The sequence below is a fragment of the Pectinophora gossypiella genome, chromosome 14 (genome assembly GCF_024362695.1).
Source record: "Pectinophora gossypiella chromosome 14, ilPecGoss1.1, whole genome shotgun sequence".
Taxonomy (NCBI): domain Eukaryota; kingdom Metazoa; phylum Arthropoda; class Insecta; order Lepidoptera; family Gelechiidae; genus Pectinophora; species Pectinophora gossypiella.
Window position 1 is genome coordinate 11,647,676 of NC_065417.1, and position 21,310 is coordinate 11,668,985.

A 21,310-nucleotide genomic window follows, 5' to 3' on the forward strand; every position below is an offset into this window, starting at 1 on the left:
AAGCACGGAGGAGCTCGAGATGAAAACTTTTTTTTGTGGTCACCCATCCTATGACCGGCCTTTGCGAAAGTTGCTTAACTTCAACAATCGCAGACCGAGCGCGTTTACCGCTGCGCCACCGAGCTCCTATTGCGATTAAACAGGCTCAAATGAAGAGAGAAACCAGGATGTGAATTATGCTAGAGTGATAGCAATTGGTCTTCTTATTAAGTAGTTGCTTTACCCACATAAGTATTATTGCCATGCGTTTATCTATCTAAATACCATAAGTATGTAAGTAGGTATCCACACGTGTTTCTTCATTAATACAACCTATTACCTAAATAATGATAGGATATGAGAATATTCCGGTAAGTAAGTATAATAATAATTTCCAACAAAACTATATCACATTAATACAAACAATGGCATTTTGAAACTTATTATTTTGTAAAGGCCAGATTGTAACATTTTATTAAATTAATAGTGGTGCATTTTTGGACTGTTTCACGGAAATTTCATAAGAAAAAGTCAAAACAATGGGTCACGACACGACGCCGGCGATTACAACGAAATGTCTTTTTGGACAATTACTTTGTAGACAATGGTTGGAACTAATGCCAGGCGTCTGCAGACGTAATGTGCTAGAAATTGCCAAATTCCAGACTCAGTATCCTGAATTCTGTGCCGACAACGCTTCGCAATGATGTTTTGATGCGGAGTTCTCATAGGTTAAGCTACTTGCAATGCCATAGGGCTACTCTAAAACGCGTAGTTTTTAATAGGTGGTTTATTTACTAGTAAGTATCTATTAAGCTCTCTTACTACTCCCATGTACTTATTATAAGATAAGTGATTATCTAGAAGATATGAATGCATGGGATTAACTGTCTGGGAACTGATATTAGGCAGCCAAATTACTAAATTGTATAACAGTTTTTTTTTTTTAAAAAAGAACGTGTGTGTGACGAGATTTTTTGCATTTTTAAAAGAACTTCTAGGGCTCTGTGACGAGGTTTTTCTTGCACCTTCTTTACCCCGGCTATACTAGTTGTGAGAAGCTGCAGTAGTTTTAGGCGGATGAAACATTCGTTACCTACGTAAAAAATGACGATTCAAAGTGTAACTATGTTGTGTTACCTGCTAAATAAAGATATTTTTTAATTTGAATTTACATAAATAAGTATTGCTATGGCCGAATGGAGTTTCATTTCACAAGCATTGTTATATATAAAAGAAAAGCTCCTACTAAGTACTACTAGTTCAGTTGTCCACTGAGTTACAGATATTGCCTGCAGGCTATTACAATGACTGTCTATGAGTACAGTTGTATAAACTCGAACATCATGACAACCCTACCTGTAACCATAAGATGTGTAGATCGTAAGTATGTCGACGATCATTACGATATGCGTTACAATGGTGTAGTATGCGAAATATGCTAGAAACTATGTGCTACTTGCAGATGACGTGTTGGTAGCTACTCGTAGAGATGGATATCATTAGATTTTCCTTTAAGTTAGACGATGCAGAGGGCCTAGGTGAGATGGATTTATTTTATTGCAAATGTTTTTTTTTTCACGCATGCATGGTAAGGACCGGTCGCTCCTTTCTTGTGAGTAGAATATCTAGTAAAGTAGTTGTAATCAGATAATACCTAAGCGAAGGACGTAATATACGATCCCGACGAGCCGATTACTTTAGCCATAGAGGCAGCCAATCAGCTCGCGACTCCAAACACTTCAGGACCCCGATACCGACCCCGCCGGCTTTCGATGATTTCCCTCAGTCAGCGCTATCGACCCACTAGGGTCGATTAATTATTTCAAATATTTTTCCTCTCAGACGACGCCCTGAGCCGGGGCTCGCGCCCAGCTGGGCACCCTCAGCCCTGTTGTCTTAAACGTTGTACCGGGTCCCCATTTGTCCGGCCAAGTAGTTAATGCCACCTGCGGCAAATCTACAATAAGCCCCGTCAAAAAAAAACGTAATAACTAAGTAATACAAATCGCTAAAGCTAGTAGGTAGTACACATGATCTGCAGGGTCTGTACAGCCAGCGCGTCGCGCGCGGCGTGAAGTACATCAACGGCTTCGACCAATAGACGCAGCGAATCTATCTACGTAGATAAACGTCGTATCACTATTGGTCAAAGCCTTCTAGATATATATCGCGCTGCGGTGCGGTTACTATGCCGCGAGGGGCGCGAGGACAGTAAATCAAAAAGTGACTTGACTCAGAAAGAGCTGAATTAGGTAATAGAGAAGCTTACTTATAATGCAATGCATAGGTACTTAGCTTATTTTTATGAATGTATACACTTTGGTACCATGTCACATTAACTTTTTGGACAAATTGAACTGTAAGTCTCACTAAATGTCAAATATGTTAGTGCGACAGAATCCTAAAGTGGGTACATTATATTGCTCATGACTGTACACAGGAAATTATACAGTAATAAGTTACCTACCTACTAAGTATAATACCCTTGTTTGGTGTTGGACATAATCTATCCTTAGCAGGTAAACCAAATTCATCGAAAATCCAAAAACATTTATTGAAATAATAATCTGTGGATGAACACAAAAAGATCTTTGACGACATATCATAAAACATCATAAAAAGTAAGTACCTATCTTCATCTATAGGTAAGTAAATATCTACTAAGTCATATAATGATAAGCACCTAACTAGTAACTAGACTAGGTCACACAGATAATGCAAAATTAACCCGACCGCGCAGACATGAGGCCAGTCAACTCTACGGCTATTACCTACCTAACAATTATATCCGCTCAACCTAATTTCCTTTCAAAATTACGTTACAGCCTACTTACAGGACTAAGAACACGATGTCATTTTTTGATAAAGAAAATGCTTTACAGATACCTACTCATAATTATTTTTATAAGTACTTACGTACTTTACAGAAAAGATTTTTATAAGCACTTCTTTTAAAATACAGTTAAGTAACTAATGTGCTTATTACGAGAGTCTTGCGATATTTCTTACTGATTCCTACTTTAGAATTGTTAAGTAAATGTTCTCTTTTGGGACAAAATAAAATGCAAGCATCTTCATTTTCGCTCTAATAAGCATCTCCCGCCATTTATCCAAAGTACTAGTCACCTGTCGGCGACTGTCGTCGTACCTCCAAGAAGCACGATCTTGCGATTCGAGCGGGGATCATTTTCCAAACACTGCACTTCTTATTGTCTCACCATCCATACTTTATTCCACGATTCGGTTTCGCGGTGATAGGAAGTCGACATCTTTTCGCGCCAAATTTTGACAATTTGCTTTTTTATCGGTGCATGCTCTGCAGTTGGTTAAAGGCATTCGGCCAGTCCTTTGGTTTTCATGTCTGGATATTGTAGTGAGAATGGTGAGATTTTGGTGGATGTTCATATTTTTTGCGAAAACGGCATCGGCTAGTGACAACCAACTGCCTGATGTGGAGTCGGAAAAAGGTAGGTCCTTATAAATATGAACCATTATATTTAAATAATTGCACTTATTTATTGTGTTAATTCGAGAAAACTTTAGGTAAGTACCTAACCTGTCTTGAAATAGACGACAGAGTTATTTTATCTATGCTCTGTATTTAATAAGAAACTCAGAACACTTTACTATGAGATTAAGTAGATTAGATTAGTATCAAGGGGAAATGATTATTTTTCGTTTTAAACATTTGTACAAAAGTGAATTTTTGATGGATAAGATAACAATTATGTATGGACCCAAAACACGAGAATAATAGAAAGGGAAAAGCGCAGCTCTACTCTTCTGATTACACGGTTTAGTTCGGAAATATAATGAACTTACTTTGCATTTCCCACGATTTCCCTTTACTTTTCACTCAACTACCTATATTAAATGTATGTAAGTAACTAATTTTTGCTATTGTTGTAAGTACTTATAAGATTGGAATTGAGTCATATAGTGCGCGTAATAATTTCCATCTTGCTAAAATAATACTATATCTAATGCAATGTTCTATAAGCGTTCTTGTAAATGTTTACAATGATAATGGGGGATAAAAAGGCTACATCGAAGCAATTCATCTAAAAAGCAATAATGCTATTCGACATTTGTTTGCAATGCGCACTTACTTTTATATGCGCAAATATCAAATTGCAATATTGCTTTTTCAAATGAATTGTTTTGATATGGCCTTTTTAACCTCCATCTCATTTAGATGTAATTCTTACTATTTAATTAAGTTCAATTTCAAGCTGAGCCAAGAGTTGGCCGGTTTTTTAAGTTGAAAGGCTTAACTAATGCTTGCTGCACATAAAGTCAGACAAACAATTATAGTATCGAGTCCTTATCCAGATCCTCGTTGATATACGAAATTTCCTCTTTGGAAGATGGTTGGTTCTTATTGTTCTTAAACTTGATGCGCACAGAGTCGGAAAAGCGGGATAAGTGCAAACAAAGTTCTTTGCCCCTTCCCGACATGATGAGAACCCGGTGATGTAGGTAATGGTTTACACGCTGGTTTCGGCTGGACTAAGAGCTGCGGGTTCAAGTCTGAGCCAAACTTTTTCGATTTAATTTCCACTTTGAGAGTATCCCTCGGGTGAATGCTATAAAAACAATCACCTTCCACATATAATGTGTATAATAATGTCTTTATATCTTACTTTCATATTTTTTCTGACTTTGTTATACTTCTCTATGTTAAAATGTAATGTATACTTAACTGGTTCCCCAAGATACAGGCACAGCCTAGTTTGGGGAACCCTTGTTGAACAGCCGCTGTTTTTACTTAAATTGTATAATTGCGCATAATATTAACAAAAATATCTTTGTAATGTGTTTGTGCAATAAAGTTATTATTATTACCTATACACGTTACGTGTCTAAAGATATAATTTATTAAATGGCCTATTGTAAAAACAATTAATACACAAAAACAATGTAGCAGTCGACAGCTCAGAATCCCCAGCTGTTGTCGAACTATAGGTGCTTTCACGGTTGTAAACCACAGACAATAGAAGTGAAAACAAATGCAGGATCCACATTAGAAAACAAATAGCAAGATTACTTTCATTTTTATCTAAAATATGTCTGGGCTGCTTTCATTGACATACCTTTATACAATACATATTTACATACAAAAACAGCCTCTGTGGTTAGAGCGTTGGGCTCACAATCTGGAGGCGCAGGTTTGATTCCCAATGGGGACATTGTCGAAATCACTTTGTGAGACTGTCCTTTTTTTGGTAAGGACATTGAATCACCCGATTGTTTGAAAAGTAAGATGATTCCGTGCTTTGGAGGGCACGTTAAGCCGTTAGTCCCGGCTATTAGTCGTAAAATGCCTCCACCAACCCGCAGTAGAGCTGCGTGGAGGAGTATGCTCGATACCCCTCCGGTTGAGCCTCCCCGCCTGTGCCTGGCAGTGGGACGCATACAGGTAGGCTGTTTATGTAAGGACAAAAACCTGTGATCCCTAATAGGGTGGGCTGAGCCACAAGCAATCTGATGACAACTTCCAGACATTCGATACAAAATACTAAGATGGATATGATGAACTGTATGGCGACAGGTTATCAGTCCATCACCGATATAATGGTACAGCGTGGTTAGAAATGACATAAGGGAAGATACCTAGGCTGCTTAATGCATATTGTTTTTATTGACATCGAAATCATGTAAAAAAAATTCTAAACAAACACTTGTACCAGTACGGTCACGAGCATCAATATGCAATACACTTTGGTACCATGTCACAATGTTTATGACAAATTGCACTGTAAGTCTCACTAAATGTCAAATATGTTAGTGCGACAGAGTCCTAAAATGGGTACATTATATTGCTCATAACGAAGCCCTAATACCAGTCTGTCCCAAATCATCCATAGAGCCTGCATCACCCCCCTTCAAATGTAATGGTAAATGTAAATACCTCATTATTTATTTTTAACTATGCGAGCAACACAAATTGACAGATGTAAAAGCTAATTTGTAACTTTCCGTTTTGTCTATTTTTCGAGACTTTTTGGCGGGAACGGGACGGTTGCTTTCTTCATTGAATAATCTAAATAATTAATACGAAGTGGTGTTTTGTGGTTAATGATCGCATTAAGTTAGTCGGAAAACATTCGCTACAGTGTTATTATATCGGAATATTCAATAAACAAAGTGTACCTACCTATTTTCGCTTCGTGCCAACAAGCCGTTTCATAACTGGAAAGTTTATGCGGACTTTTGTTTGGGGTTTGGAGTAGGAGTCTACTCCGAGGATGGGGGCTTAGGTTTCATCTTTCATCATCATCAAGAAGAAAATACGTAAGGATTGGGCATAGTTCCCTTTGTCTTGCCCTTCGGAGAAAACCAAAACTACAAAAAATGACTATTTTTTTTCTCAACGATCCAATAACCTGTCGTTGTTTCTAAGTGTGATACAATCCAACAAATTCAACTCTCTCTGCAACATGAAAATCTGCTGAACAATCCTACTGTTGGGTATAGGCCTCCTCCATTTTGAACCATCCTTACCGGTCATGTGCTAACCTCATCCACAACTTTACTGACAATGACAAGATCACGCCTATTTGCCGTTGGGGTAGACAGGGACCACGGAATTCCTCTTACAATCAATCTACTACTTAAGAATAGAATACATTTGCCAGTAACAATTTTCATTTTTCTCTAAAAAACGAATTAATTATGATAGGAATACGGGCAAAAGGAAATGGTTCAGCTAGCTTACTTAACACGTTGACAGTACCCATACAAAATGTTTTGACTTCCTTGTAAGCCCCGCATTATACTTCAACCTTTGCTAAGTTCCCCGGGATACAAGTGGAGCACCCGCCCTTAGTGCATACCAGGAGCCTGTTTAATAAAACTTACAATTGTAAATTACAATGACAATTTGGTGTTCATTACGTAACTAATATGAAACTGCAAAATATTCGTGATCACACACTCCGCAATGTACAGTCATGAGCAATTATAATGTACCCACTTTAGGACTCTGTTGCACTAACATATTTGACATTTAGTGAGACTTACAGTTCAATTTGTCAAAAAAGTTAATGTGACATGGTACCAAAGTGTATACGTATTAATGCTCGTGACCGTACATCAAATTGTCATTGTAATTTACAATTGTAAATTTTATTAAACAGGCCCCTGGTCGTTTTAGTGACCCATATATGGGTCACGGACGTATGGAGCTAGTCCGTCATGACCCGTATATGGATCACTGGACTGTCAACGTGTTAAAACTACTACAATACTACAACTACTTTCAATTACTTACCCTAAAAAACCGGTTTGTTCCAGAATCTCGCTTCCTGCCTCTATTCGAGAAGCGCTACGACCGTCCCCTGCCTGTTGGTGGTCTTCCTCCGTTGACTACAGTACCGATCGCCGGTGAACGATGTTCGGCGAGGCTTGAGTCCGCCTTGGACCAGCTCAAGAGACGCAAACGCACACAGCCTAAGAACTTAGACACGCCTTTGGTAAGTGTTACTTATTCCCGGATAACCAATAGTTCGTATCAATATCTGGACTATTTGGTTTTCCAAAACTATGGTTTCATAATGTCGAATAGGTATGTTCAGCCAAATTCTTTCAACTTTGTAATTCAATATCTAAGTGTCCTTAAGCCAGTGGCGGTCCTATCAAAATATTTAGGTGGTGCGAGACCTCACAATGGCACCCCTCAGCCCCGTAAAATACTTTTTTTTCGATTAGTATACGGCCACCGAAATTTACCTATTTAAATGTTTTAAAAATTTTGTTTATGGCCACCCCGGTATGAGTTTATGTCGCCGCAATCTAACCCGATGAAGTTAGTTTGCGGCCAGAGTGAACCAATCTTGGTTGATTTTGGCGCCCCCTCTTTTTCGGCACTCGGTGCGATTAAAGCCTATTTTAAATCAGTCTAGTCCTTAAACTAAACGTGTCACTATAGACAAATGCGAAAATTGGAAGCACGATAGCTAAGTGCGTTGACAATCCTATGTCCCGTTTACAAATCTGATTCGAAATAAAGAACAATCTTCGTACCTATTTTTCTAAAGAAGGCTTTATGTATAAAACTATCAGACCGTAGCACTCATTCCTATACAAAGTGTACGAGATAGAAAATGTAGATTGTATACGACAAGAACGCACATTATGATGGCTTTTCTTTGATTACAGAGTCAGAGCATTGACTTTAACGGCTACAGTCTGTACCAGCAAATGAGGACGGCTCCTGTAGACATGATCGTCACCCGGATGCGCGTGCGCCTACCACAAAACAGCAACTGGGTGCGAGTGGAAAAATGTTACTTCGACCCTCGAAACGTCTCCTTGGACACAATGCTTCTATTCAATGATATAACTATCAGTGGAAATGTTGACTTGTATGATGCCAATGAGCTGGACAGGGGTATACCTCCAAGTAGAAGGTTGAGACGCAATTACGCAGATGGTCGAGCTTACGACTACGACGCGCCGGCGCCTTACGCGAGGTATAGAGGAAGCACTGGATGCAACATGATCCTGAGACTCAGAAAAGCGGGAATAGGATTCCATACTCAACCCCTGAACCAACAACCGGGCAAGTTCAATGTTAAAACTGATTCTGAATTTGTTGAACCTGGTTTCATTAGCGTTTACGCTTATGGTTGCGAGAAATATATAAATCGGAATTCGGTTAGGAACAAGGACAACCTTCCCTTGAGGCGAAGACGGCGTTCTGACGAGTTCACATTCGATCCTCGACTTGAACAGCCTCATCCTGAGACGTTAGAAAGTCGGGGCAGCAACGACTGGGACATCGTATACGAGCCACGCAGCCGAGCGAACTACGAACGAAGTAAACTCTTCAGGCCTGGTGATGACTTGGACGAAGTTGAAGACATCTCTAGGGAAATGGAAGACATATTCACAAAAGGAATAAGAACTCTACTCACAACTTACATGAAGAAAGAATTGCAACCTGCAATTAAAGATACACTAATGAGAAACATGGGCTATGTGATATCCTATGGGTAATTTTTAATTTAGTCAAATATATTCTCGTTTATATAAAGGCGTACTTAAACTTACTTATCTAAGTGATGTATATTATTGATAATTAAGTTTGATATTTTGTCTATATCTCTGCAATATTATACTCATAAATTAGTGATTTAAGAAATATTTTAAATAAACTGTAAGTATAGATTTCCTTTTATTAAATATCAATAAATGGAGTATGAAATAAATAAAAATCACAACAACATGTTAATCTTATAAACTATAAAACAATATTATGTAATATCACAGGAATTTCAGCAAATACCATTCTACAATAAACATGTGATAAAAAGAAATTCTACAATAAATATAAGGATGTGAAGACAGCTAAGAACTAACACAAAACAAAATGAGTATTAAATAATAAATAACATAATTTAACTAATAAACAGTCGAAAAATTCAACTAGACTGGATTTGCACTAAGAAATTATTAATTTATCTTAAATGCCATTTTGACAAACACAGCTGGTTTTACCATTTGGCAATATGTCTCACATCCTATCGTGTTGGCCTAACAGAAAACTGGTTAGCTCGGTGAGGCATGGGTACTTAGCCCAACATGTGATGAATGTAGCTTTGACTACCAGCATTGGGAACACAGTTGAAAGCTTATATTGTGTAAAAATTCGAGTATACTACATACTATACTTCTAATCAACTACATATAAGTAAGTGATTATTTTGTACACAAAAAATGAGGTGCTATTAAATTTTCTAATAAAGCAAGACATTATCTTTGTTGTATTTTTAGTATGAAGTATTTTATTTCATCATAAGCAGCAAAATGCAGTGCCGAGACTAGTCCAGCTTTAAGCATACTAGGTCCATAACCTTTGAACAATGCTAGAAACCCCTCCTCAGTAATTGTTAGTTTCACACAATCCAATAGACCATTACAGTACATTTGTCTTCCAAAGCTTAGCCTGTGTTCTTGAAACCCTTGGATCTGCAATCTTTTCTTGATTAAATCAAAGGGGTAAATAACTGTCTTGGCCACAAATCCTGCTGTAGATCCAGCTATCAGATTGGCCAGCAGTGTGGATTCTACTGTCGAGCTCACATTGATTTTTCTTTGGAAATATTTAAACTGATTCAGTACATTTTGTGTCAACAGTTTGTATGCTGCAAATTGTATTCCAGCATGTGGTGCTATTTGACTTAATGTTGGTACCAAGCCCTTGAACAGAGCTGCTGTTCCTTCTAATCTGACTATAGTTGAAAACGCGTGTAGAAAGCCTCTGTAAGCTTTATTAGTCTTCTGTTCTGCTATTAGTCTTGTTCTCACTGTGTCGAATGGGAAAGATGCTATTGTTGCGATGGCGGCAGCGATGGCCCCATTAGAAAAGTTCAACCAATGTTTATTTGCCAAGTAAAATTTTGGATCAGATCTTTCGCATAGCTGTGTGAGGGTTTCAAATGTGGAAAATTGTAGTACTCCATAAGATATGGACAACAACTGCGCGGGAACGTGACCGCTCCAGAGAGTGGTTACTCCTTCTTCTTTGATGATGGCAGAGACAGCTTGCAACACTGAGCTGTATTTCGACCCTTTTTCAATAGGCTCTAACTGCAACTGAAATCTTATCTTCAGGACGTCCAAAGGCTGCCCCACAGCTCTTGTGAAGGCCCCCGCTGCGCCCCCGGCGAATGCAGATTGGTAAACGGTTAATTTAGATTCGTTATCAATCAGATGCATTTTGTTATAAAAAAATAAAATCAATTTGTGTAATTCTCTTCAATTATAGATAACACGTATTACGATGTATACATAGGATAACTTTATTTATAAACACATCACAGACATAATATTTACGAAAAAATAACCTCAAAAAAACAACAAAATTTTACTGATAAAATGTCAATGACACTTCGCAATGACCACTAAATGACATTCATTCATCTCGATTCATCATTCAAAAAAGGGTGCGTTCAAGAAGGTAAGTATTTTGCAGTAAAGAACGCCTACTGTCCATATGTCTATGCTACTGTCACCTTGTATTTAAAATTTAAACTATTTTAGACCGTTTTGTAGACCTTACCAGACCTTATTATTACTTAATTGTTAAATCATTAATTTTATTTTTTCTTTAAAACTGTTACTGTTCGTATTTTTCCGCAGGAGTTTTACGCAAATCAACCATAAACAGCGTTCATTTTTTTAATTCATAGATAAATTCACTCATTCATTGAAATCTTTGATTGAAATTGAATTATTTGTGTTCATACTTCAACTCATTCATTCATTGAATATTCATTCGTTAGACAACGGGGCTAGATAATTTTATTTATTTTTGTAGAAAAGTGATAATAAATTAACAAAATGTCTTCACCTTTGGAAAATCTTGAGACGCAACTGGAAATGTTCATAGAAAATGTAAGACAAATCCGAATTATTGTCAGCGATTTCCAACCGCAGGGACAAAGTGTGTTGAACCAGAAAATGTGAGTGTTTCTTTCTTTCACATTTCCTCTATTAGGTACTTTATAAATCAAAATGTCAGATGAGTATCTGTTTATAAGATGTGTATTTAATCTATTTACTAATTTCCAGACAATCGTTGGTAACTGGTTTGCAAGAAGTAGATAAATTGAAATCTCAAGTGCATGATATCCATGTTCCTACTGAAGTATTCGAGTAAGTTTATAATTCCTTCCTTTTTGCATCATTTTGTATTATTTTATTTAAATGAAAAAACCTAACACCTTTTTAAACCATTTTAGGTTTTAGACACCTAGAACTTTAGTTAATACATTTTTTTAATTTATTAAACACTTATTTTTAATATTCAATGTCATTGCCAGAAAAAAACTATATTTTATCATTTTTCAGCTACATTGATCAAGGGCGCAATCCACAGCTGTACACAAAAGACTGCATTGACAAAGCCCTAGCGAAGAATGAAGAAGTAAAAGGAAAAATAGATTCGTACAAGCGTTTCAAGAGCCATTTACTAACAGAATTATCCAAAACTTTCCCTAATGAAATAGCTAAATATAAGGCTATCAGGGGTGGGGAATAGACGAAAATTTTGTTAAGTCAAAATCAGACCTAGTAGTATAATTGTAAAGTTAAATATAGGTAAAATTCCTTTATATAATAAATCTCAGGTTGTATGTTAAGAGTGTATACCCACAAATGTGCCACTTTTGTATATCTCCAAAAAGTCTTCAAGTAAAATGGCAGTTTATTGTAGGTATTATGAGGGACTTTCCGGGTTAAGTTCCTCAAAAACAATATAGATGCAAGCTGTAAACATATTCAAAAAATCAAAATCAAATCAAATATACTTTATTGCACAGAACTAAAATATATATTCCTGTTTAACCTTCTAAATTCATAGATAACAGACGTATAGGTATGCATCTTTTATCTTTGTTTTTGGGTTTAAATGAGTACCCTTTTAGTACTCCCAGGCACAATTATGATTATAATTCTGATTAAAATAAAGAGAAGTAATAATTCTATACATAATATGATCCAAATTTATTTATTTGTAGCCTTTTTTCAGATATAAAAGTTACATTTTAAAGTTTTTCCTTAATCTACAATAACCAATCTGTATGCCTTCGGGCGAAGACCTCCCCCCCCCCCTTCACTCCATTCTTTTTTGTTATCTATGAAAATGTGATCCAAATATCAAGCAACAATTTTTTTTTTATATTATGCTTCTGCCATTAAATTGTAGGTATTTTGGAATAATTATGTACCTGAGTATTGAGAAAATAGGAATATCATGTTAAAGCAGTACAATACAACATCATCTTTTTTGTTTTTGGTGAACATAGCCTGGAAAGTCCCTCATTCGTCATTTGTTTGATAAACTATTATAAGAAATTAATCGGAAATTAAATTTTATACTGCAAGATGTTCTTAGGTATAAAATCATTGTAAGTGGTTGTATTGTAACTAAATAAATTATTAACTATAATTATTTTTATTCTGGGTAGTATTTTTTTTTAATGTATTCAGGAAGTAAGAGTACCCCCAGTCACTGTGCTCAACAAAAAGAAGTTCCATTTGATATTTTGAATTAATCATTCAATTTCTTAAGTTATTGATTTATGATAAGAGATTTGTAGCATGTTAGAATTTAACCTTTATAAGTAAAGAAATATAAATTAGTAAATATTTACATTCACTCATTGTTTCAGACAAAAGAATCAAGTACAGTTGTGTTGAAAATTCATTTATTATTAAACTCAACATTTTTTTTTTATAAAATAAAACGAAATACATACAATGGAAAAACTTAATAAAAGTATTCTGAAAGAAGATATTGAATTAATAAGAATTAAAATAGCAAATGAAAACATTTGAAATATAGAATGAAGAAATACTTTTCTTCTAAAAAGCAATTTCATCAATGAAAATGAAATTTGAGAAAATAATATAGAGATTTACATGATAGAAATTAATGAAAGGCAAAATTTCATAACATTTTTGGTCTCAGATTCAAAACACATAATTACAGATAATATAATTAATTAAATTATTGTCTTTTATTATAAAATAATTGCTTAAAAACATTAAAGTATACTTACGCTGCAAGTTTAAATTAAATTAAGAGGTACATTTTTAAATAAATTAAAGTTGGGAAACTACGGAATTCTTACATTATGCAGACCTCTGGTGTTACTTGAGTTTCTCTTAGAAAAGGTATTTGGAATGACTGGTTTTCACTGCCACTTTCGATGGTACTGTCAGTAAGGCGCGGTAAGCTTTCCGGAGTTTCATCATCGCTCTCATAAACTGCAGGTTCCGTTCTAAGTGCGTCTTCTATATTCATGTCGACGTTCCACATTTGATTGAATTCCTTCTTTACTGGTTCCACAAGTTGGGGCTTGTTGGTGACATAAACGTAGTTCCAGTTGTCCGATGAACGATCGTCGCCCCAGTTCAGAGTGCCCGTCATCAAGATCTTGTCATCGATTAAGCAAAACTTATGTTGCATATTATAACGTTCGTTTACTCTACATTTGATTTCGGCACCTGAAAATAACGATGCATGTTAAAATTCATACAACTGTAGGTATTTGTTGCAGTCAAAGTTGCAGTTACTTACCAGCATCCAATAGCTCTTTTAATAAGAAATCTGTCGAGTCGTTGTATCCATTTCTGTCGATTATAATACGGACTTTAATATTTTTTATTTTTATCAATTTTACTAATCTTCCTTGAATAGCTGGGTTGTGGATACTAGGCATGCAAACGTCTACACTAGTTTTAGCGCCTTCGATGTAACTAATCAATTTGTCGAAACAGTTCCAGGCGTTGAGTTGTAGCTTACAGAATACCATCACATCGTTGATTTCTTTATTTCGACTTTTGTAGTAAAATGCGGCCGCCGACACAATGCAACTTAATGTAACCGCCGCAGCCGAAGACACAATAAGTGGATTAAATCTCATTGTAAGTAATTTCGAACATGAATAAAGGGTTGTTTAAAGTAGCACTGGGACCTGTCTTTAGTTTTATCCTTTGAAATAAAACAAAGAGGTCAATAAGTACTACCATAAGTTAGCACAAGTGAGACTTATTTATATCTACCCTCAATTTTTACAAGTTATCCAGTAATTGTTAGCGGCATCCCCTACTCATATGGCAACACCGACGACCGAAGCTATATAAGGACGCTCCAACCAACACTTGCCCTCTTTTTTATTCTTTCGTTCGAAGCGCGCGCTCTTAAGATTACGTTCATTTCTTTTGTAAATTATAATTTTGTAAAATATATCCGATTTGTTTTGTGCCGTGTTTTGTGTCGTTTTTTTTTAAATAAATTTGTTTCCACCTCTAAAATCAGAAGTGGGATTCGGAGGCCGTTATAGCCGACAAATGCCATTCCTGGTTTCTTCATAATGTCAAGTAGGAAACGAGTAGCACCGCGAGAGCGCGCGGCTTCGCCTCATCCAAATGTAGGTAGCCTGGCGGCCACTATGGACGCGATTCTCAACCGCCTGGCCACGTTGGAGCAGCGCGCCAGCACTTCCGCGAGCGAGGCGCCTGGCCTTGCGATAACGCAGGCGGGACATGTGGGTGGAGAAACCGCGCCGCTTGCGCAGACACGTGGTCGCGCGCTGGCCCCGGTTCCCGAGACGAGCATGCCGCCGCCTCTGTCGGGTGACGGCCGCACCGCCAGCCCTGCCAGCTCCGCTACATCGGTCGCAGCTACACCGAGCGCAACGGAGCGCCTGATCGAGGCCCTGAGATCCATCCAACCGGTGAGATCCAACCATTATTATATATCTGATTTCGATCCTACTGTTCATGATGTCAATGCATGGTGTGACGAGATAGATCGTGCCTGTTCACAAAACCAGTGGGACGACAGGGAGTGCCTAGCCCGTGTGGGGTTATCCCTAAAGGGCGAAGCACGCCTCTGGCTACGTGAATGGACGAGTGATGACCGTACTTGGTCGAATTTCAAGGCTGAACTAAAGTTGTTGTGTCCACCCCGCATCGACATTGCGAACATACTTTTTGAAGTAATGTGTACCGATTCCGATAAGTATTCCACCTATGCTGACTATGCCCGTAAATCATTATTGCGATTGCGTATAGTTAGAGGATTAAGTGACGAATTACTGTGTGCTATAATCATACGTGGCATTAAAGATCCGCATATTCGCGCAGCTGCCACTAATGCTAAACTAAAACCAGACAGCATCGTGGAATTCCTATCGATATATGTGAAGCCAAATCGTTTAAGTGGAAGTACGAGGGCCGTTGCAAACACTCATGCACGTAGCTTTCGACCGACCGGTGACTCATCCGTCAATAGTAATCATAAGCGCCCCGCCGGGAACACAGACGGACGAGCGCGATGCTATACCTGCAACCAGGTTGGGCACAAAAGTAGATTCTGTTCTAAGCGAGTTAAGACCGAAAATAATGTTCGAGATGCGAACAAAAGTTTTGCATCTACCCACGAACCGACTAACACCGTCAAAACTATGTGTACATTTTGTAAAAAGATAGGACACCTCGAAGAAAACTGTTTTGCCAAAGAACGCTCAGAGTCGCGTAATAAGGCTAACGTAAATTTTTGCCGCGAGACGGCCTGTGATCGTCCCAGTCATAATGATGTGATAACAGCGGTTCTTTGTGGTGTTCCAACCGACGTGTTAATCGATAGCGGTTCGAGTATTTCTCTAATTTCGCACGATTTAGTCAAGCACTTTTCGTGTCGTACTATCCCAAGCGCACAGATATTGCGTGGTTTAGGCGGGATAGAAATGCGTTCCGATTCCTTCGTTACATTGCCAATAGAATTTAGAGACGTTACGTTGGAGGTTGATCTCTACGTTGTGCCTCGCTGTTACCTCAGTGCGCCAGTGCTTATAGGTACCGACGTTTTAAATAGAAAAGGCATTACTTATATACGCATAACTAGAAACTGTTCGTTTGTAAATAATGTGAGTCATGGTGAACCGAAAGTGCAACTCGATTCGATCAACACCCCTGTGTGTGGTGACAAAAAGGTGCAACTCGCCTCTGTTTTGAATAAATACTCGGAGTTCTTTTTAAGCGGGACAGCGACGACTACCGTCAATACCGGGGAGATGCACATTCGGCTCACTAGTGAGGAACCTGTTAATTACCACCCATACAAACTGTCGTATGACGAAAAACTGCGTGTTCGTGAAATTATTAGCGATTTAAAGGAAAAAGGTACCTATCGTACGCGAATCTGAGTCCTCGTACGCCAGTCCTATCCTGCTTGTCAAAAAGAAAGACGGGTCGGATAGGATGGTGGTTGATTATCGCGCGTTGAACAGCATCACTATAAAGGACCGCTACCCGCTTCCTTTAATCGAGGATCATATAGATAGGCTCGGGAAGTGTACGTATTTCACGGCGTTAGATATGACAACTGGCTTCCATCAAATAAAAATTAATGAAGAATCCGTACGTAAGACTGCGTTTGTGACCCCCGAAGGACATTTTGAATACCTCAAAATGCCATACGGGCTCGCAAACGCACCGGTTGTCTATCAACGAATTATCTCTGATACTTTGAGAGCCTTTATAGAATCAGGCCGGGTTCTCGTATACATTGACGACATTTTATTACTTAGCGACACGATAGAAGAAGGATTGTCTCTGCTCGACTCTGTTTTGCAAACCCTAACAAAAGCCGGGTTTTCCATTAACTTACGAAAGTGTTCCTTTCTTACTACCGAAGTAGAATATCTTGGCAGAACGATTTCCAATGGTCAGGTTAGGCCGAGCGTGCAAAAAATTGACGCACTTGTCAAATCTCCGGTCCCTAAAACCGTCAAGCAAGTCAGGCAATTCCTCGGCCTGGCCGGCTATTTCAGGAGGTATATCCCAGGTTATGCAACCAAGGTGGCCAGTATCGCATATTTGACTCGCAAAGATGTGAAGTTCTTGTGGGGTGCGGAACAGGAACGAGCGAGACAAGAAGTCATTTCTATATTGACTAATGAACCTGCCTTATTAATTTTCGATCCCTCGTTACCTACCGAGGTACACACCGACGCGAGCTCATTAGGTTACGGCGCCGTGTTGATACAGGTGGGAAAGGACGGTCGCAGACACGCAGTCGCGTATTATAGTAAGGTCACGGCGGGTGCAGAGCCCAGGTACCACTCCTATGAATTGGAGACCCTCGCTGTAGTCAAGGCCCTACAACATTTTCGCCATTACCTTGTTGGAAAACATTTCAAAGTAGTAACTGATTGTAACGCCTTAAAGATGACTCAGCGCAAAAAGGATCTCCTTCCTAGGGTGGCGCGCTGGTGGATGTACCTGCAGGATTATGATTTTGATCTAGAATACCGAAAAGGTCAGTTTATGCCGCACGCCGACTATCTCAGTCGCAACCCAGTTAACCTCTGTGTCGTCCGAAAACCACTTAATTGGGCTCAAGTTGCCCAAGCGGCAGATGATGAGACATTGACTATGCTCGAAAAACTTGATCAGGGTCAGTTAGACTGCTCGCGATATGTCAAAAAGAATAACGTGTTGTATTACAAATATAACGCGATAGGTGAACAATCGCGGTTGTTATGCTATGTCCCTAAAGGTTTCAGATTAAGCCTATTACGTGTTTTTCACGATGAACATGAGCACATAAGTATTGAAAAGGTACTTGATTTAATTCTTAAGCATTTTTGGTTCCCTAATATGCGTCAATTCGTAAAGAAATACATATCTCATTGCATTGTGTGCTTGGCTCATAAAAGGGTACCTCGTGCCCCTTTACAGCCAATAGTGTCGTGGACTAAGCCGTCGACACCTTTCGATACGGTGCACGCTGACGCTCTTGGTCCATTACCTGAGTCGAATGGTTATAAATACATCCTCATATTAGTAGACGCCTTTACTAAATATTGTCTCCTGTATCCAATGTATAGGCAAGACAATGAGGAACTTAAATGTGCATTTACTAACGCAGTCTCGATTTTTGGTACGCCGCGACTTATTATTTGTGATAGGGGAAGAATGTTCGACAGTGTCGGTTTCACCGGATGGGCATCGAATTTTGGTATACAGATACATTTCATTACTCCCGGAATGCACCAAGAAAATGGGCAAGTGGAGCGGTACTGTCGCACTATTCTTAATATGATTAGAATAGAGGTTAATTATAAAAACGAATCTTGGTCTAAGGCGCTGTGGAAGCTACAACTTGTACTAAATGTCAATAAACAAAAGACTACTCAGTGCTCCGCTCTAAATCTGCTCATTGGATCGGAGACAACCACTCCTGCTATCAACGCACTGGTTCGAGATATCACCATTGAAAGTTCTACGCCTAACCGGACAGTTTTGCGCGATATGCGGCGACAAAGGGCTGAAGGTCTATTGGCTTCAAATCAGGCAAAGCAAGACGCTCGTGTCAATACGAATAGAAAAGCACCTAGGTCTTTTACTGTGAACGATTTGGTTTTCGTTATAAAATCATCCCAATCCACAGATAAGCTTGATAGTGGCATGCGGGGTCCATATCGCATCATTAGAACGCTGTCTAACAACCGGTACGAGCTGCAGTTGATAGCGGGCTCGTATGGCAAGACTACACAGGCGGCCGCGGAGTATATGATGCCCTGGAATGGCGAATGGACCCCGGAAACCTGCTCTGCCTTCTTTGATTGTAAGCATTATCTATCTGCATGTTTATTCCCCTATAGGTGCCCTTTCGGTAGCTGAATTGTTTAACTTGTCTTAAGTTTTCTTGTGGTACGCTTTGTCCAGCAGTCACCAAACCATTCGATATGTCCAGTACTGAGTTAAGCGATATAATTTACACATGTAAGTCCTGGAAGGCTATGGCATAAGGCATTGTAGCACCGTGTAAGGCCTTGGTAGGCATCGGTTGCGATATGAATCCCGTGTAAGGCCTTGGTAGGCATCGGTTGCGATATGAATCCCGTGTAAGGCCTTGGTAGGCATCGGTTGCGATATGAATCTCGTGTAAGGCCTTGTGTGGCATCGAGACTGTAGGCAGGACCTCGCATGTATATAACGTGCGAAGTTACAGATTGTGTGAGGCTTCGTGTAACGTACCTACCTTCTTACAACAGCTCACAGCGATTAGCCAAATAACAAGACTTGTATAACGCTTGAAATAGAATTAACGTGTGGCTATTCTCCCCAGGTGTAGAAGACCCGATTGTGGAGGCAGTGCCAGAGCTACGACAAGAGCCACAGCCGGGACCAAGCCGCTGTGCGCCACACCCAGGCCATAGGCCAGCCGAGGAGAGCAGCGAGGACGCAGCTCCGTCAGGAGAGGCCGTGTTAGCGGCATCCCCTACTCATATGGCAACACCGACGACCGAAGCTATATAAGGACGCTCCAACCAACACTTGCCCTCTTTTTTATTCTTTCGTTCGAAGCGCGCGCTCTTAAGATTACGTTCATTTCTTTTGTAAATTATAATTTTGTAAAATATATCCGATTTGTTTTGTGCCGTGTTTTGTGTCGTTTTTTTTTAAATAAATTTGTTTCCACCTCTAAAATAATATTATTTGAATTAAAATAATAATTATCAGTATTTTCATTGTATCATATGTGTAGACTCCATTATTAGAATTAAAATACCTAATCATTATCAGTAAGTATTACATTTCTCAAACATTTTTCAAGTTGATTATACTAGTAAGTAAGTAGTTAACACTATAATACACTTTATATTTTAAATATTTTTTATTGAGTTTGTAATGCATTGAAAATGTTTATTCCTTGCAAATTTAACATTTAAGGAAAAAACATATTTTTTTAAGTAATTTTAACGAGGAAAACTAAAGTTCTTCATTTTCGTTTTGACTAACTTTATAAACGCTAGAAGATCTTATGGTCGTTTTTACACTACATCAGGGATTTCTGATGTAGTGTAAGCTACGATCCATACCGTAATTTGTACGTAGAGCTATTTAGCTCTACGACCATTGCGGATTCATCATTTCACGGACTTGATCGGATTTTCATGACAGATCCGAAGTGGACGTGGCCACGTGGCCTACTATTTGTATGGTAGCTTACACTAGGTCTTTGGCTTATACACTATATCCAAAGACCCGACATACGATATCTCATAGTAATGTTCTTTCCCCTTTGTCTTCCCATTTTCGAACTCATGTTTTCTTACGATGATTTATGAAAGGAATCGGATGGTAGTGCGAGTGGGAAAACATCCTTAGAATCATCCTTAAAAACTGGCATATTATTTATCTACTCTGAAGTATCTGAAGACCAAAAGACATTACTACTCAAAAATGTCAAAAGGAAAATTATACCACCGAAGACATTATTTATCGGAATATACCTACATGAAGCTATAAAAACTAAAGATGTTACCTGAAGAGTGAAGACTGAAGACGTTAGTATACTGGATTTTACAACTTAGATGAAAAAGATGACCGAAGGTCAGGCTGTATGTCCTAAGTTCTCTTTGACGGCCCAAATGGGCAAATCGAAAAAAAAAAAAGATATAAATGGCGAATGGCGCGGCTTTTTGGCGGGAAACGGGAACGGGACAGTTGCTTTCTTCATTGAATAATCTAAATAATTAATACGAAGTGGTGTTTTGTGGTTAATGATCGCATTAAGTTAGTCGGAAGACATTCGCGAGTGTTATTATATTGGAGTATTCAATAAACAAAGTGTATCTGCCTATTTTCGCTTCGTGTCAGGAAGCCGCTTCATAACTCAAAAGTTTATGCGGACTTTTGAGTTAATTCGTTTGGGGTTCGGAGTAGGAGTCTACTCCGAGGGTGGGGGCTTAGGTTTCATCATCATCACCTTTCATCATTTCATTAATCATCAAGAAAAAAA

General features: G+C 38.5%; 5 protein-coding genes across 5 annotated transcripts; 3 read left to right on the forward strand and 2 right to left on the reverse strand.

Moving 5' to 3' along the window:
• Window positions 1-3,231: 3,231 nt before the first annotated feature.
• LOC126372777 (uncharacterized) lies at window positions 3,232-9,084 on the forward strand. The gene is made up of 3 exons (XM_050018662.1): window positions 3,232-3,449; window positions 7,279-7,457; window positions 8,143-9,084. Exons 1-3 carry the CDS (start codon window positions 3,362-3,364, stop codon window positions 8,980-8,982), a joined length of 1,107 nt encoding a protein of 368 aa, XP_049874619.1. The 5' UTR covers window positions 3,232-3,361; the 3' UTR covers window positions 8,983-9,084.
• A 114-nt stretch (window positions 9,085-9,198) lies between these two features.
• Window positions 9,199-10,876, reverse strand: LOC126372793 (mitochondrial thiamine pyrophosphate carrier-like). Its single transcript, XM_050018692.1, has one exon. The coding sequence runs from the start codon at window positions 10,702-10,704 to the stop codon at window positions 9,739-9,741; it is 966 nt and encodes a 321-aa protein (XP_049874649.1). The 5' UTR covers window positions 10,705-10,876; the 3' UTR covers window positions 9,199-9,738.
• Window positions 10,877-11,239: 363 nt separating this feature from the next.
• Window positions 11,240-12,946, forward strand: LOC126372821 (mediator of RNA polymerase II transcription subunit 10). Its single transcript, XM_050018730.1, has 3 exons — window positions 11,240-11,450; window positions 11,560-11,643; window positions 11,839-12,946. Exons 1-3 carry the CDS (start codon window positions 11,329-11,331, stop codon window positions 12,026-12,028), a joined length of 396 nt encoding a protein of 131 aa, XP_049874687.1. The 5' UTR covers window positions 11,240-11,328; the 3' UTR covers window positions 12,029-12,946.
• Window positions 12,947-13,522: 576 nt separating this feature from the next.
• Window positions 13,523-14,541, reverse strand: LOC126372806 (mitochondrial cardiolipin hydrolase-like). The gene is made up of 2 exons (XM_050018706.1): window positions 14,072-14,541; window positions 13,523-13,998 (listed from the first exon to the last, which is right to left on the reverse strand). The coding sequence occupies exons 1-2, from the start codon at window positions 14,415-14,417 to the stop codon at window positions 13,619-13,621; spliced, it is 726 nt and encodes a 241-aa protein (XP_049874663.1). The 5' UTR covers window positions 14,418-14,541; the 3' UTR covers window positions 13,523-13,618.
• A 4,149-nt stretch (window positions 14,542-18,690) lies between these two features.
• LOC126372815 (uncharacterized) lies at window positions 18,691-19,981 on the forward strand. The gene is made up of 2 exons (XM_050018719.1): window positions 18,691-19,129; window positions 19,634-19,981. Exons 1-2 carry the CDS (start codon window positions 18,814-18,816, stop codon window positions 19,822-19,824), a joined length of 507 nt encoding a protein of 168 aa, XP_049874676.1. The 5' UTR covers window positions 18,691-18,813; the 3' UTR covers window positions 19,825-19,981.
• Window positions 19,982-21,310: the final 1,329 nt, after the last annotated feature.

Bases quoted from the DNA above. Each gene is read 5' to 3' on its own strand.
- LOC126372777 (XM_050018662.1), top strand. From the start codon at position 3,362: ATGGTGAGATTTTGGTGGATGTTCATATTTTTTGCGAAAACGGCATCG. The intron at 3,450-7,278 runs GTAGGTCCTTAT...GGTTTGTTCCAG, and splicing joins TGATGTGGAGTCGGAAAAAG to AATCTCGCTTCCTGCCTCTA. The intron at 7,458-8,142 runs GTAAGTGTTACT...CTTTGATTACAG, and splicing joins AGAACTTAGACACGCCTTTG to AGTCAGAGCATTGACTTTAA.
- LOC126372793 (XM_050018692.1), bottom strand. From the start codon at position 10,704: ATGCATCTGATTGATAACGAATCTAAATTAACCGTTTACCAATCTGCA.
- LOC126372821 (XM_050018730.1), top strand. From the start codon at position 11,329: ATGTCTTCACCTTTGGAAAATCTTGAGACGCAACTGGAAATGTTCATA. The intron at 11,451-11,559 runs GTGAGTGTTTCT...ACTAATTTCCAG, and splicing joins AGTGTGTTGAACCAGAAAAT to ACAATCGTTGGTAACTGGTT. The intron at 11,644-11,838 runs GTAAGTTTATAA...ATCATTTTTCAG, and splicing joins GTTCCTACTGAAGTATTCGA to CTACATTGATCAAGGGCGCA.
- LOC126372806 (XM_050018706.1), bottom strand. From the start codon at position 14,417: ATGAGATTTAATCCACTTATTGTGTCTTCGGCTGCGGCGGTTACATTA. The intron at 13,999-14,071 runs GTAAGTAACTGC...CGTTATTTTCAG, and splicing joins AAAAGAGCTATTGGATGCTG to GTGCCGAAATCAAATGTAGA.
- LOC126372815 (XM_050018719.1), top strand. From the start codon at position 18,814: ATGCGGCGACAAAGGGCTGAAGGTCTATTGGCTTCAAATCAGGCAAAG. The intron at 19,130-19,633 runs GTAAGCATTATC...TATTCTCCCCAG, and splicing joins CTGCTCTGCCTTCTTTGATT to GTGTAGAAGACCCGATTGTG.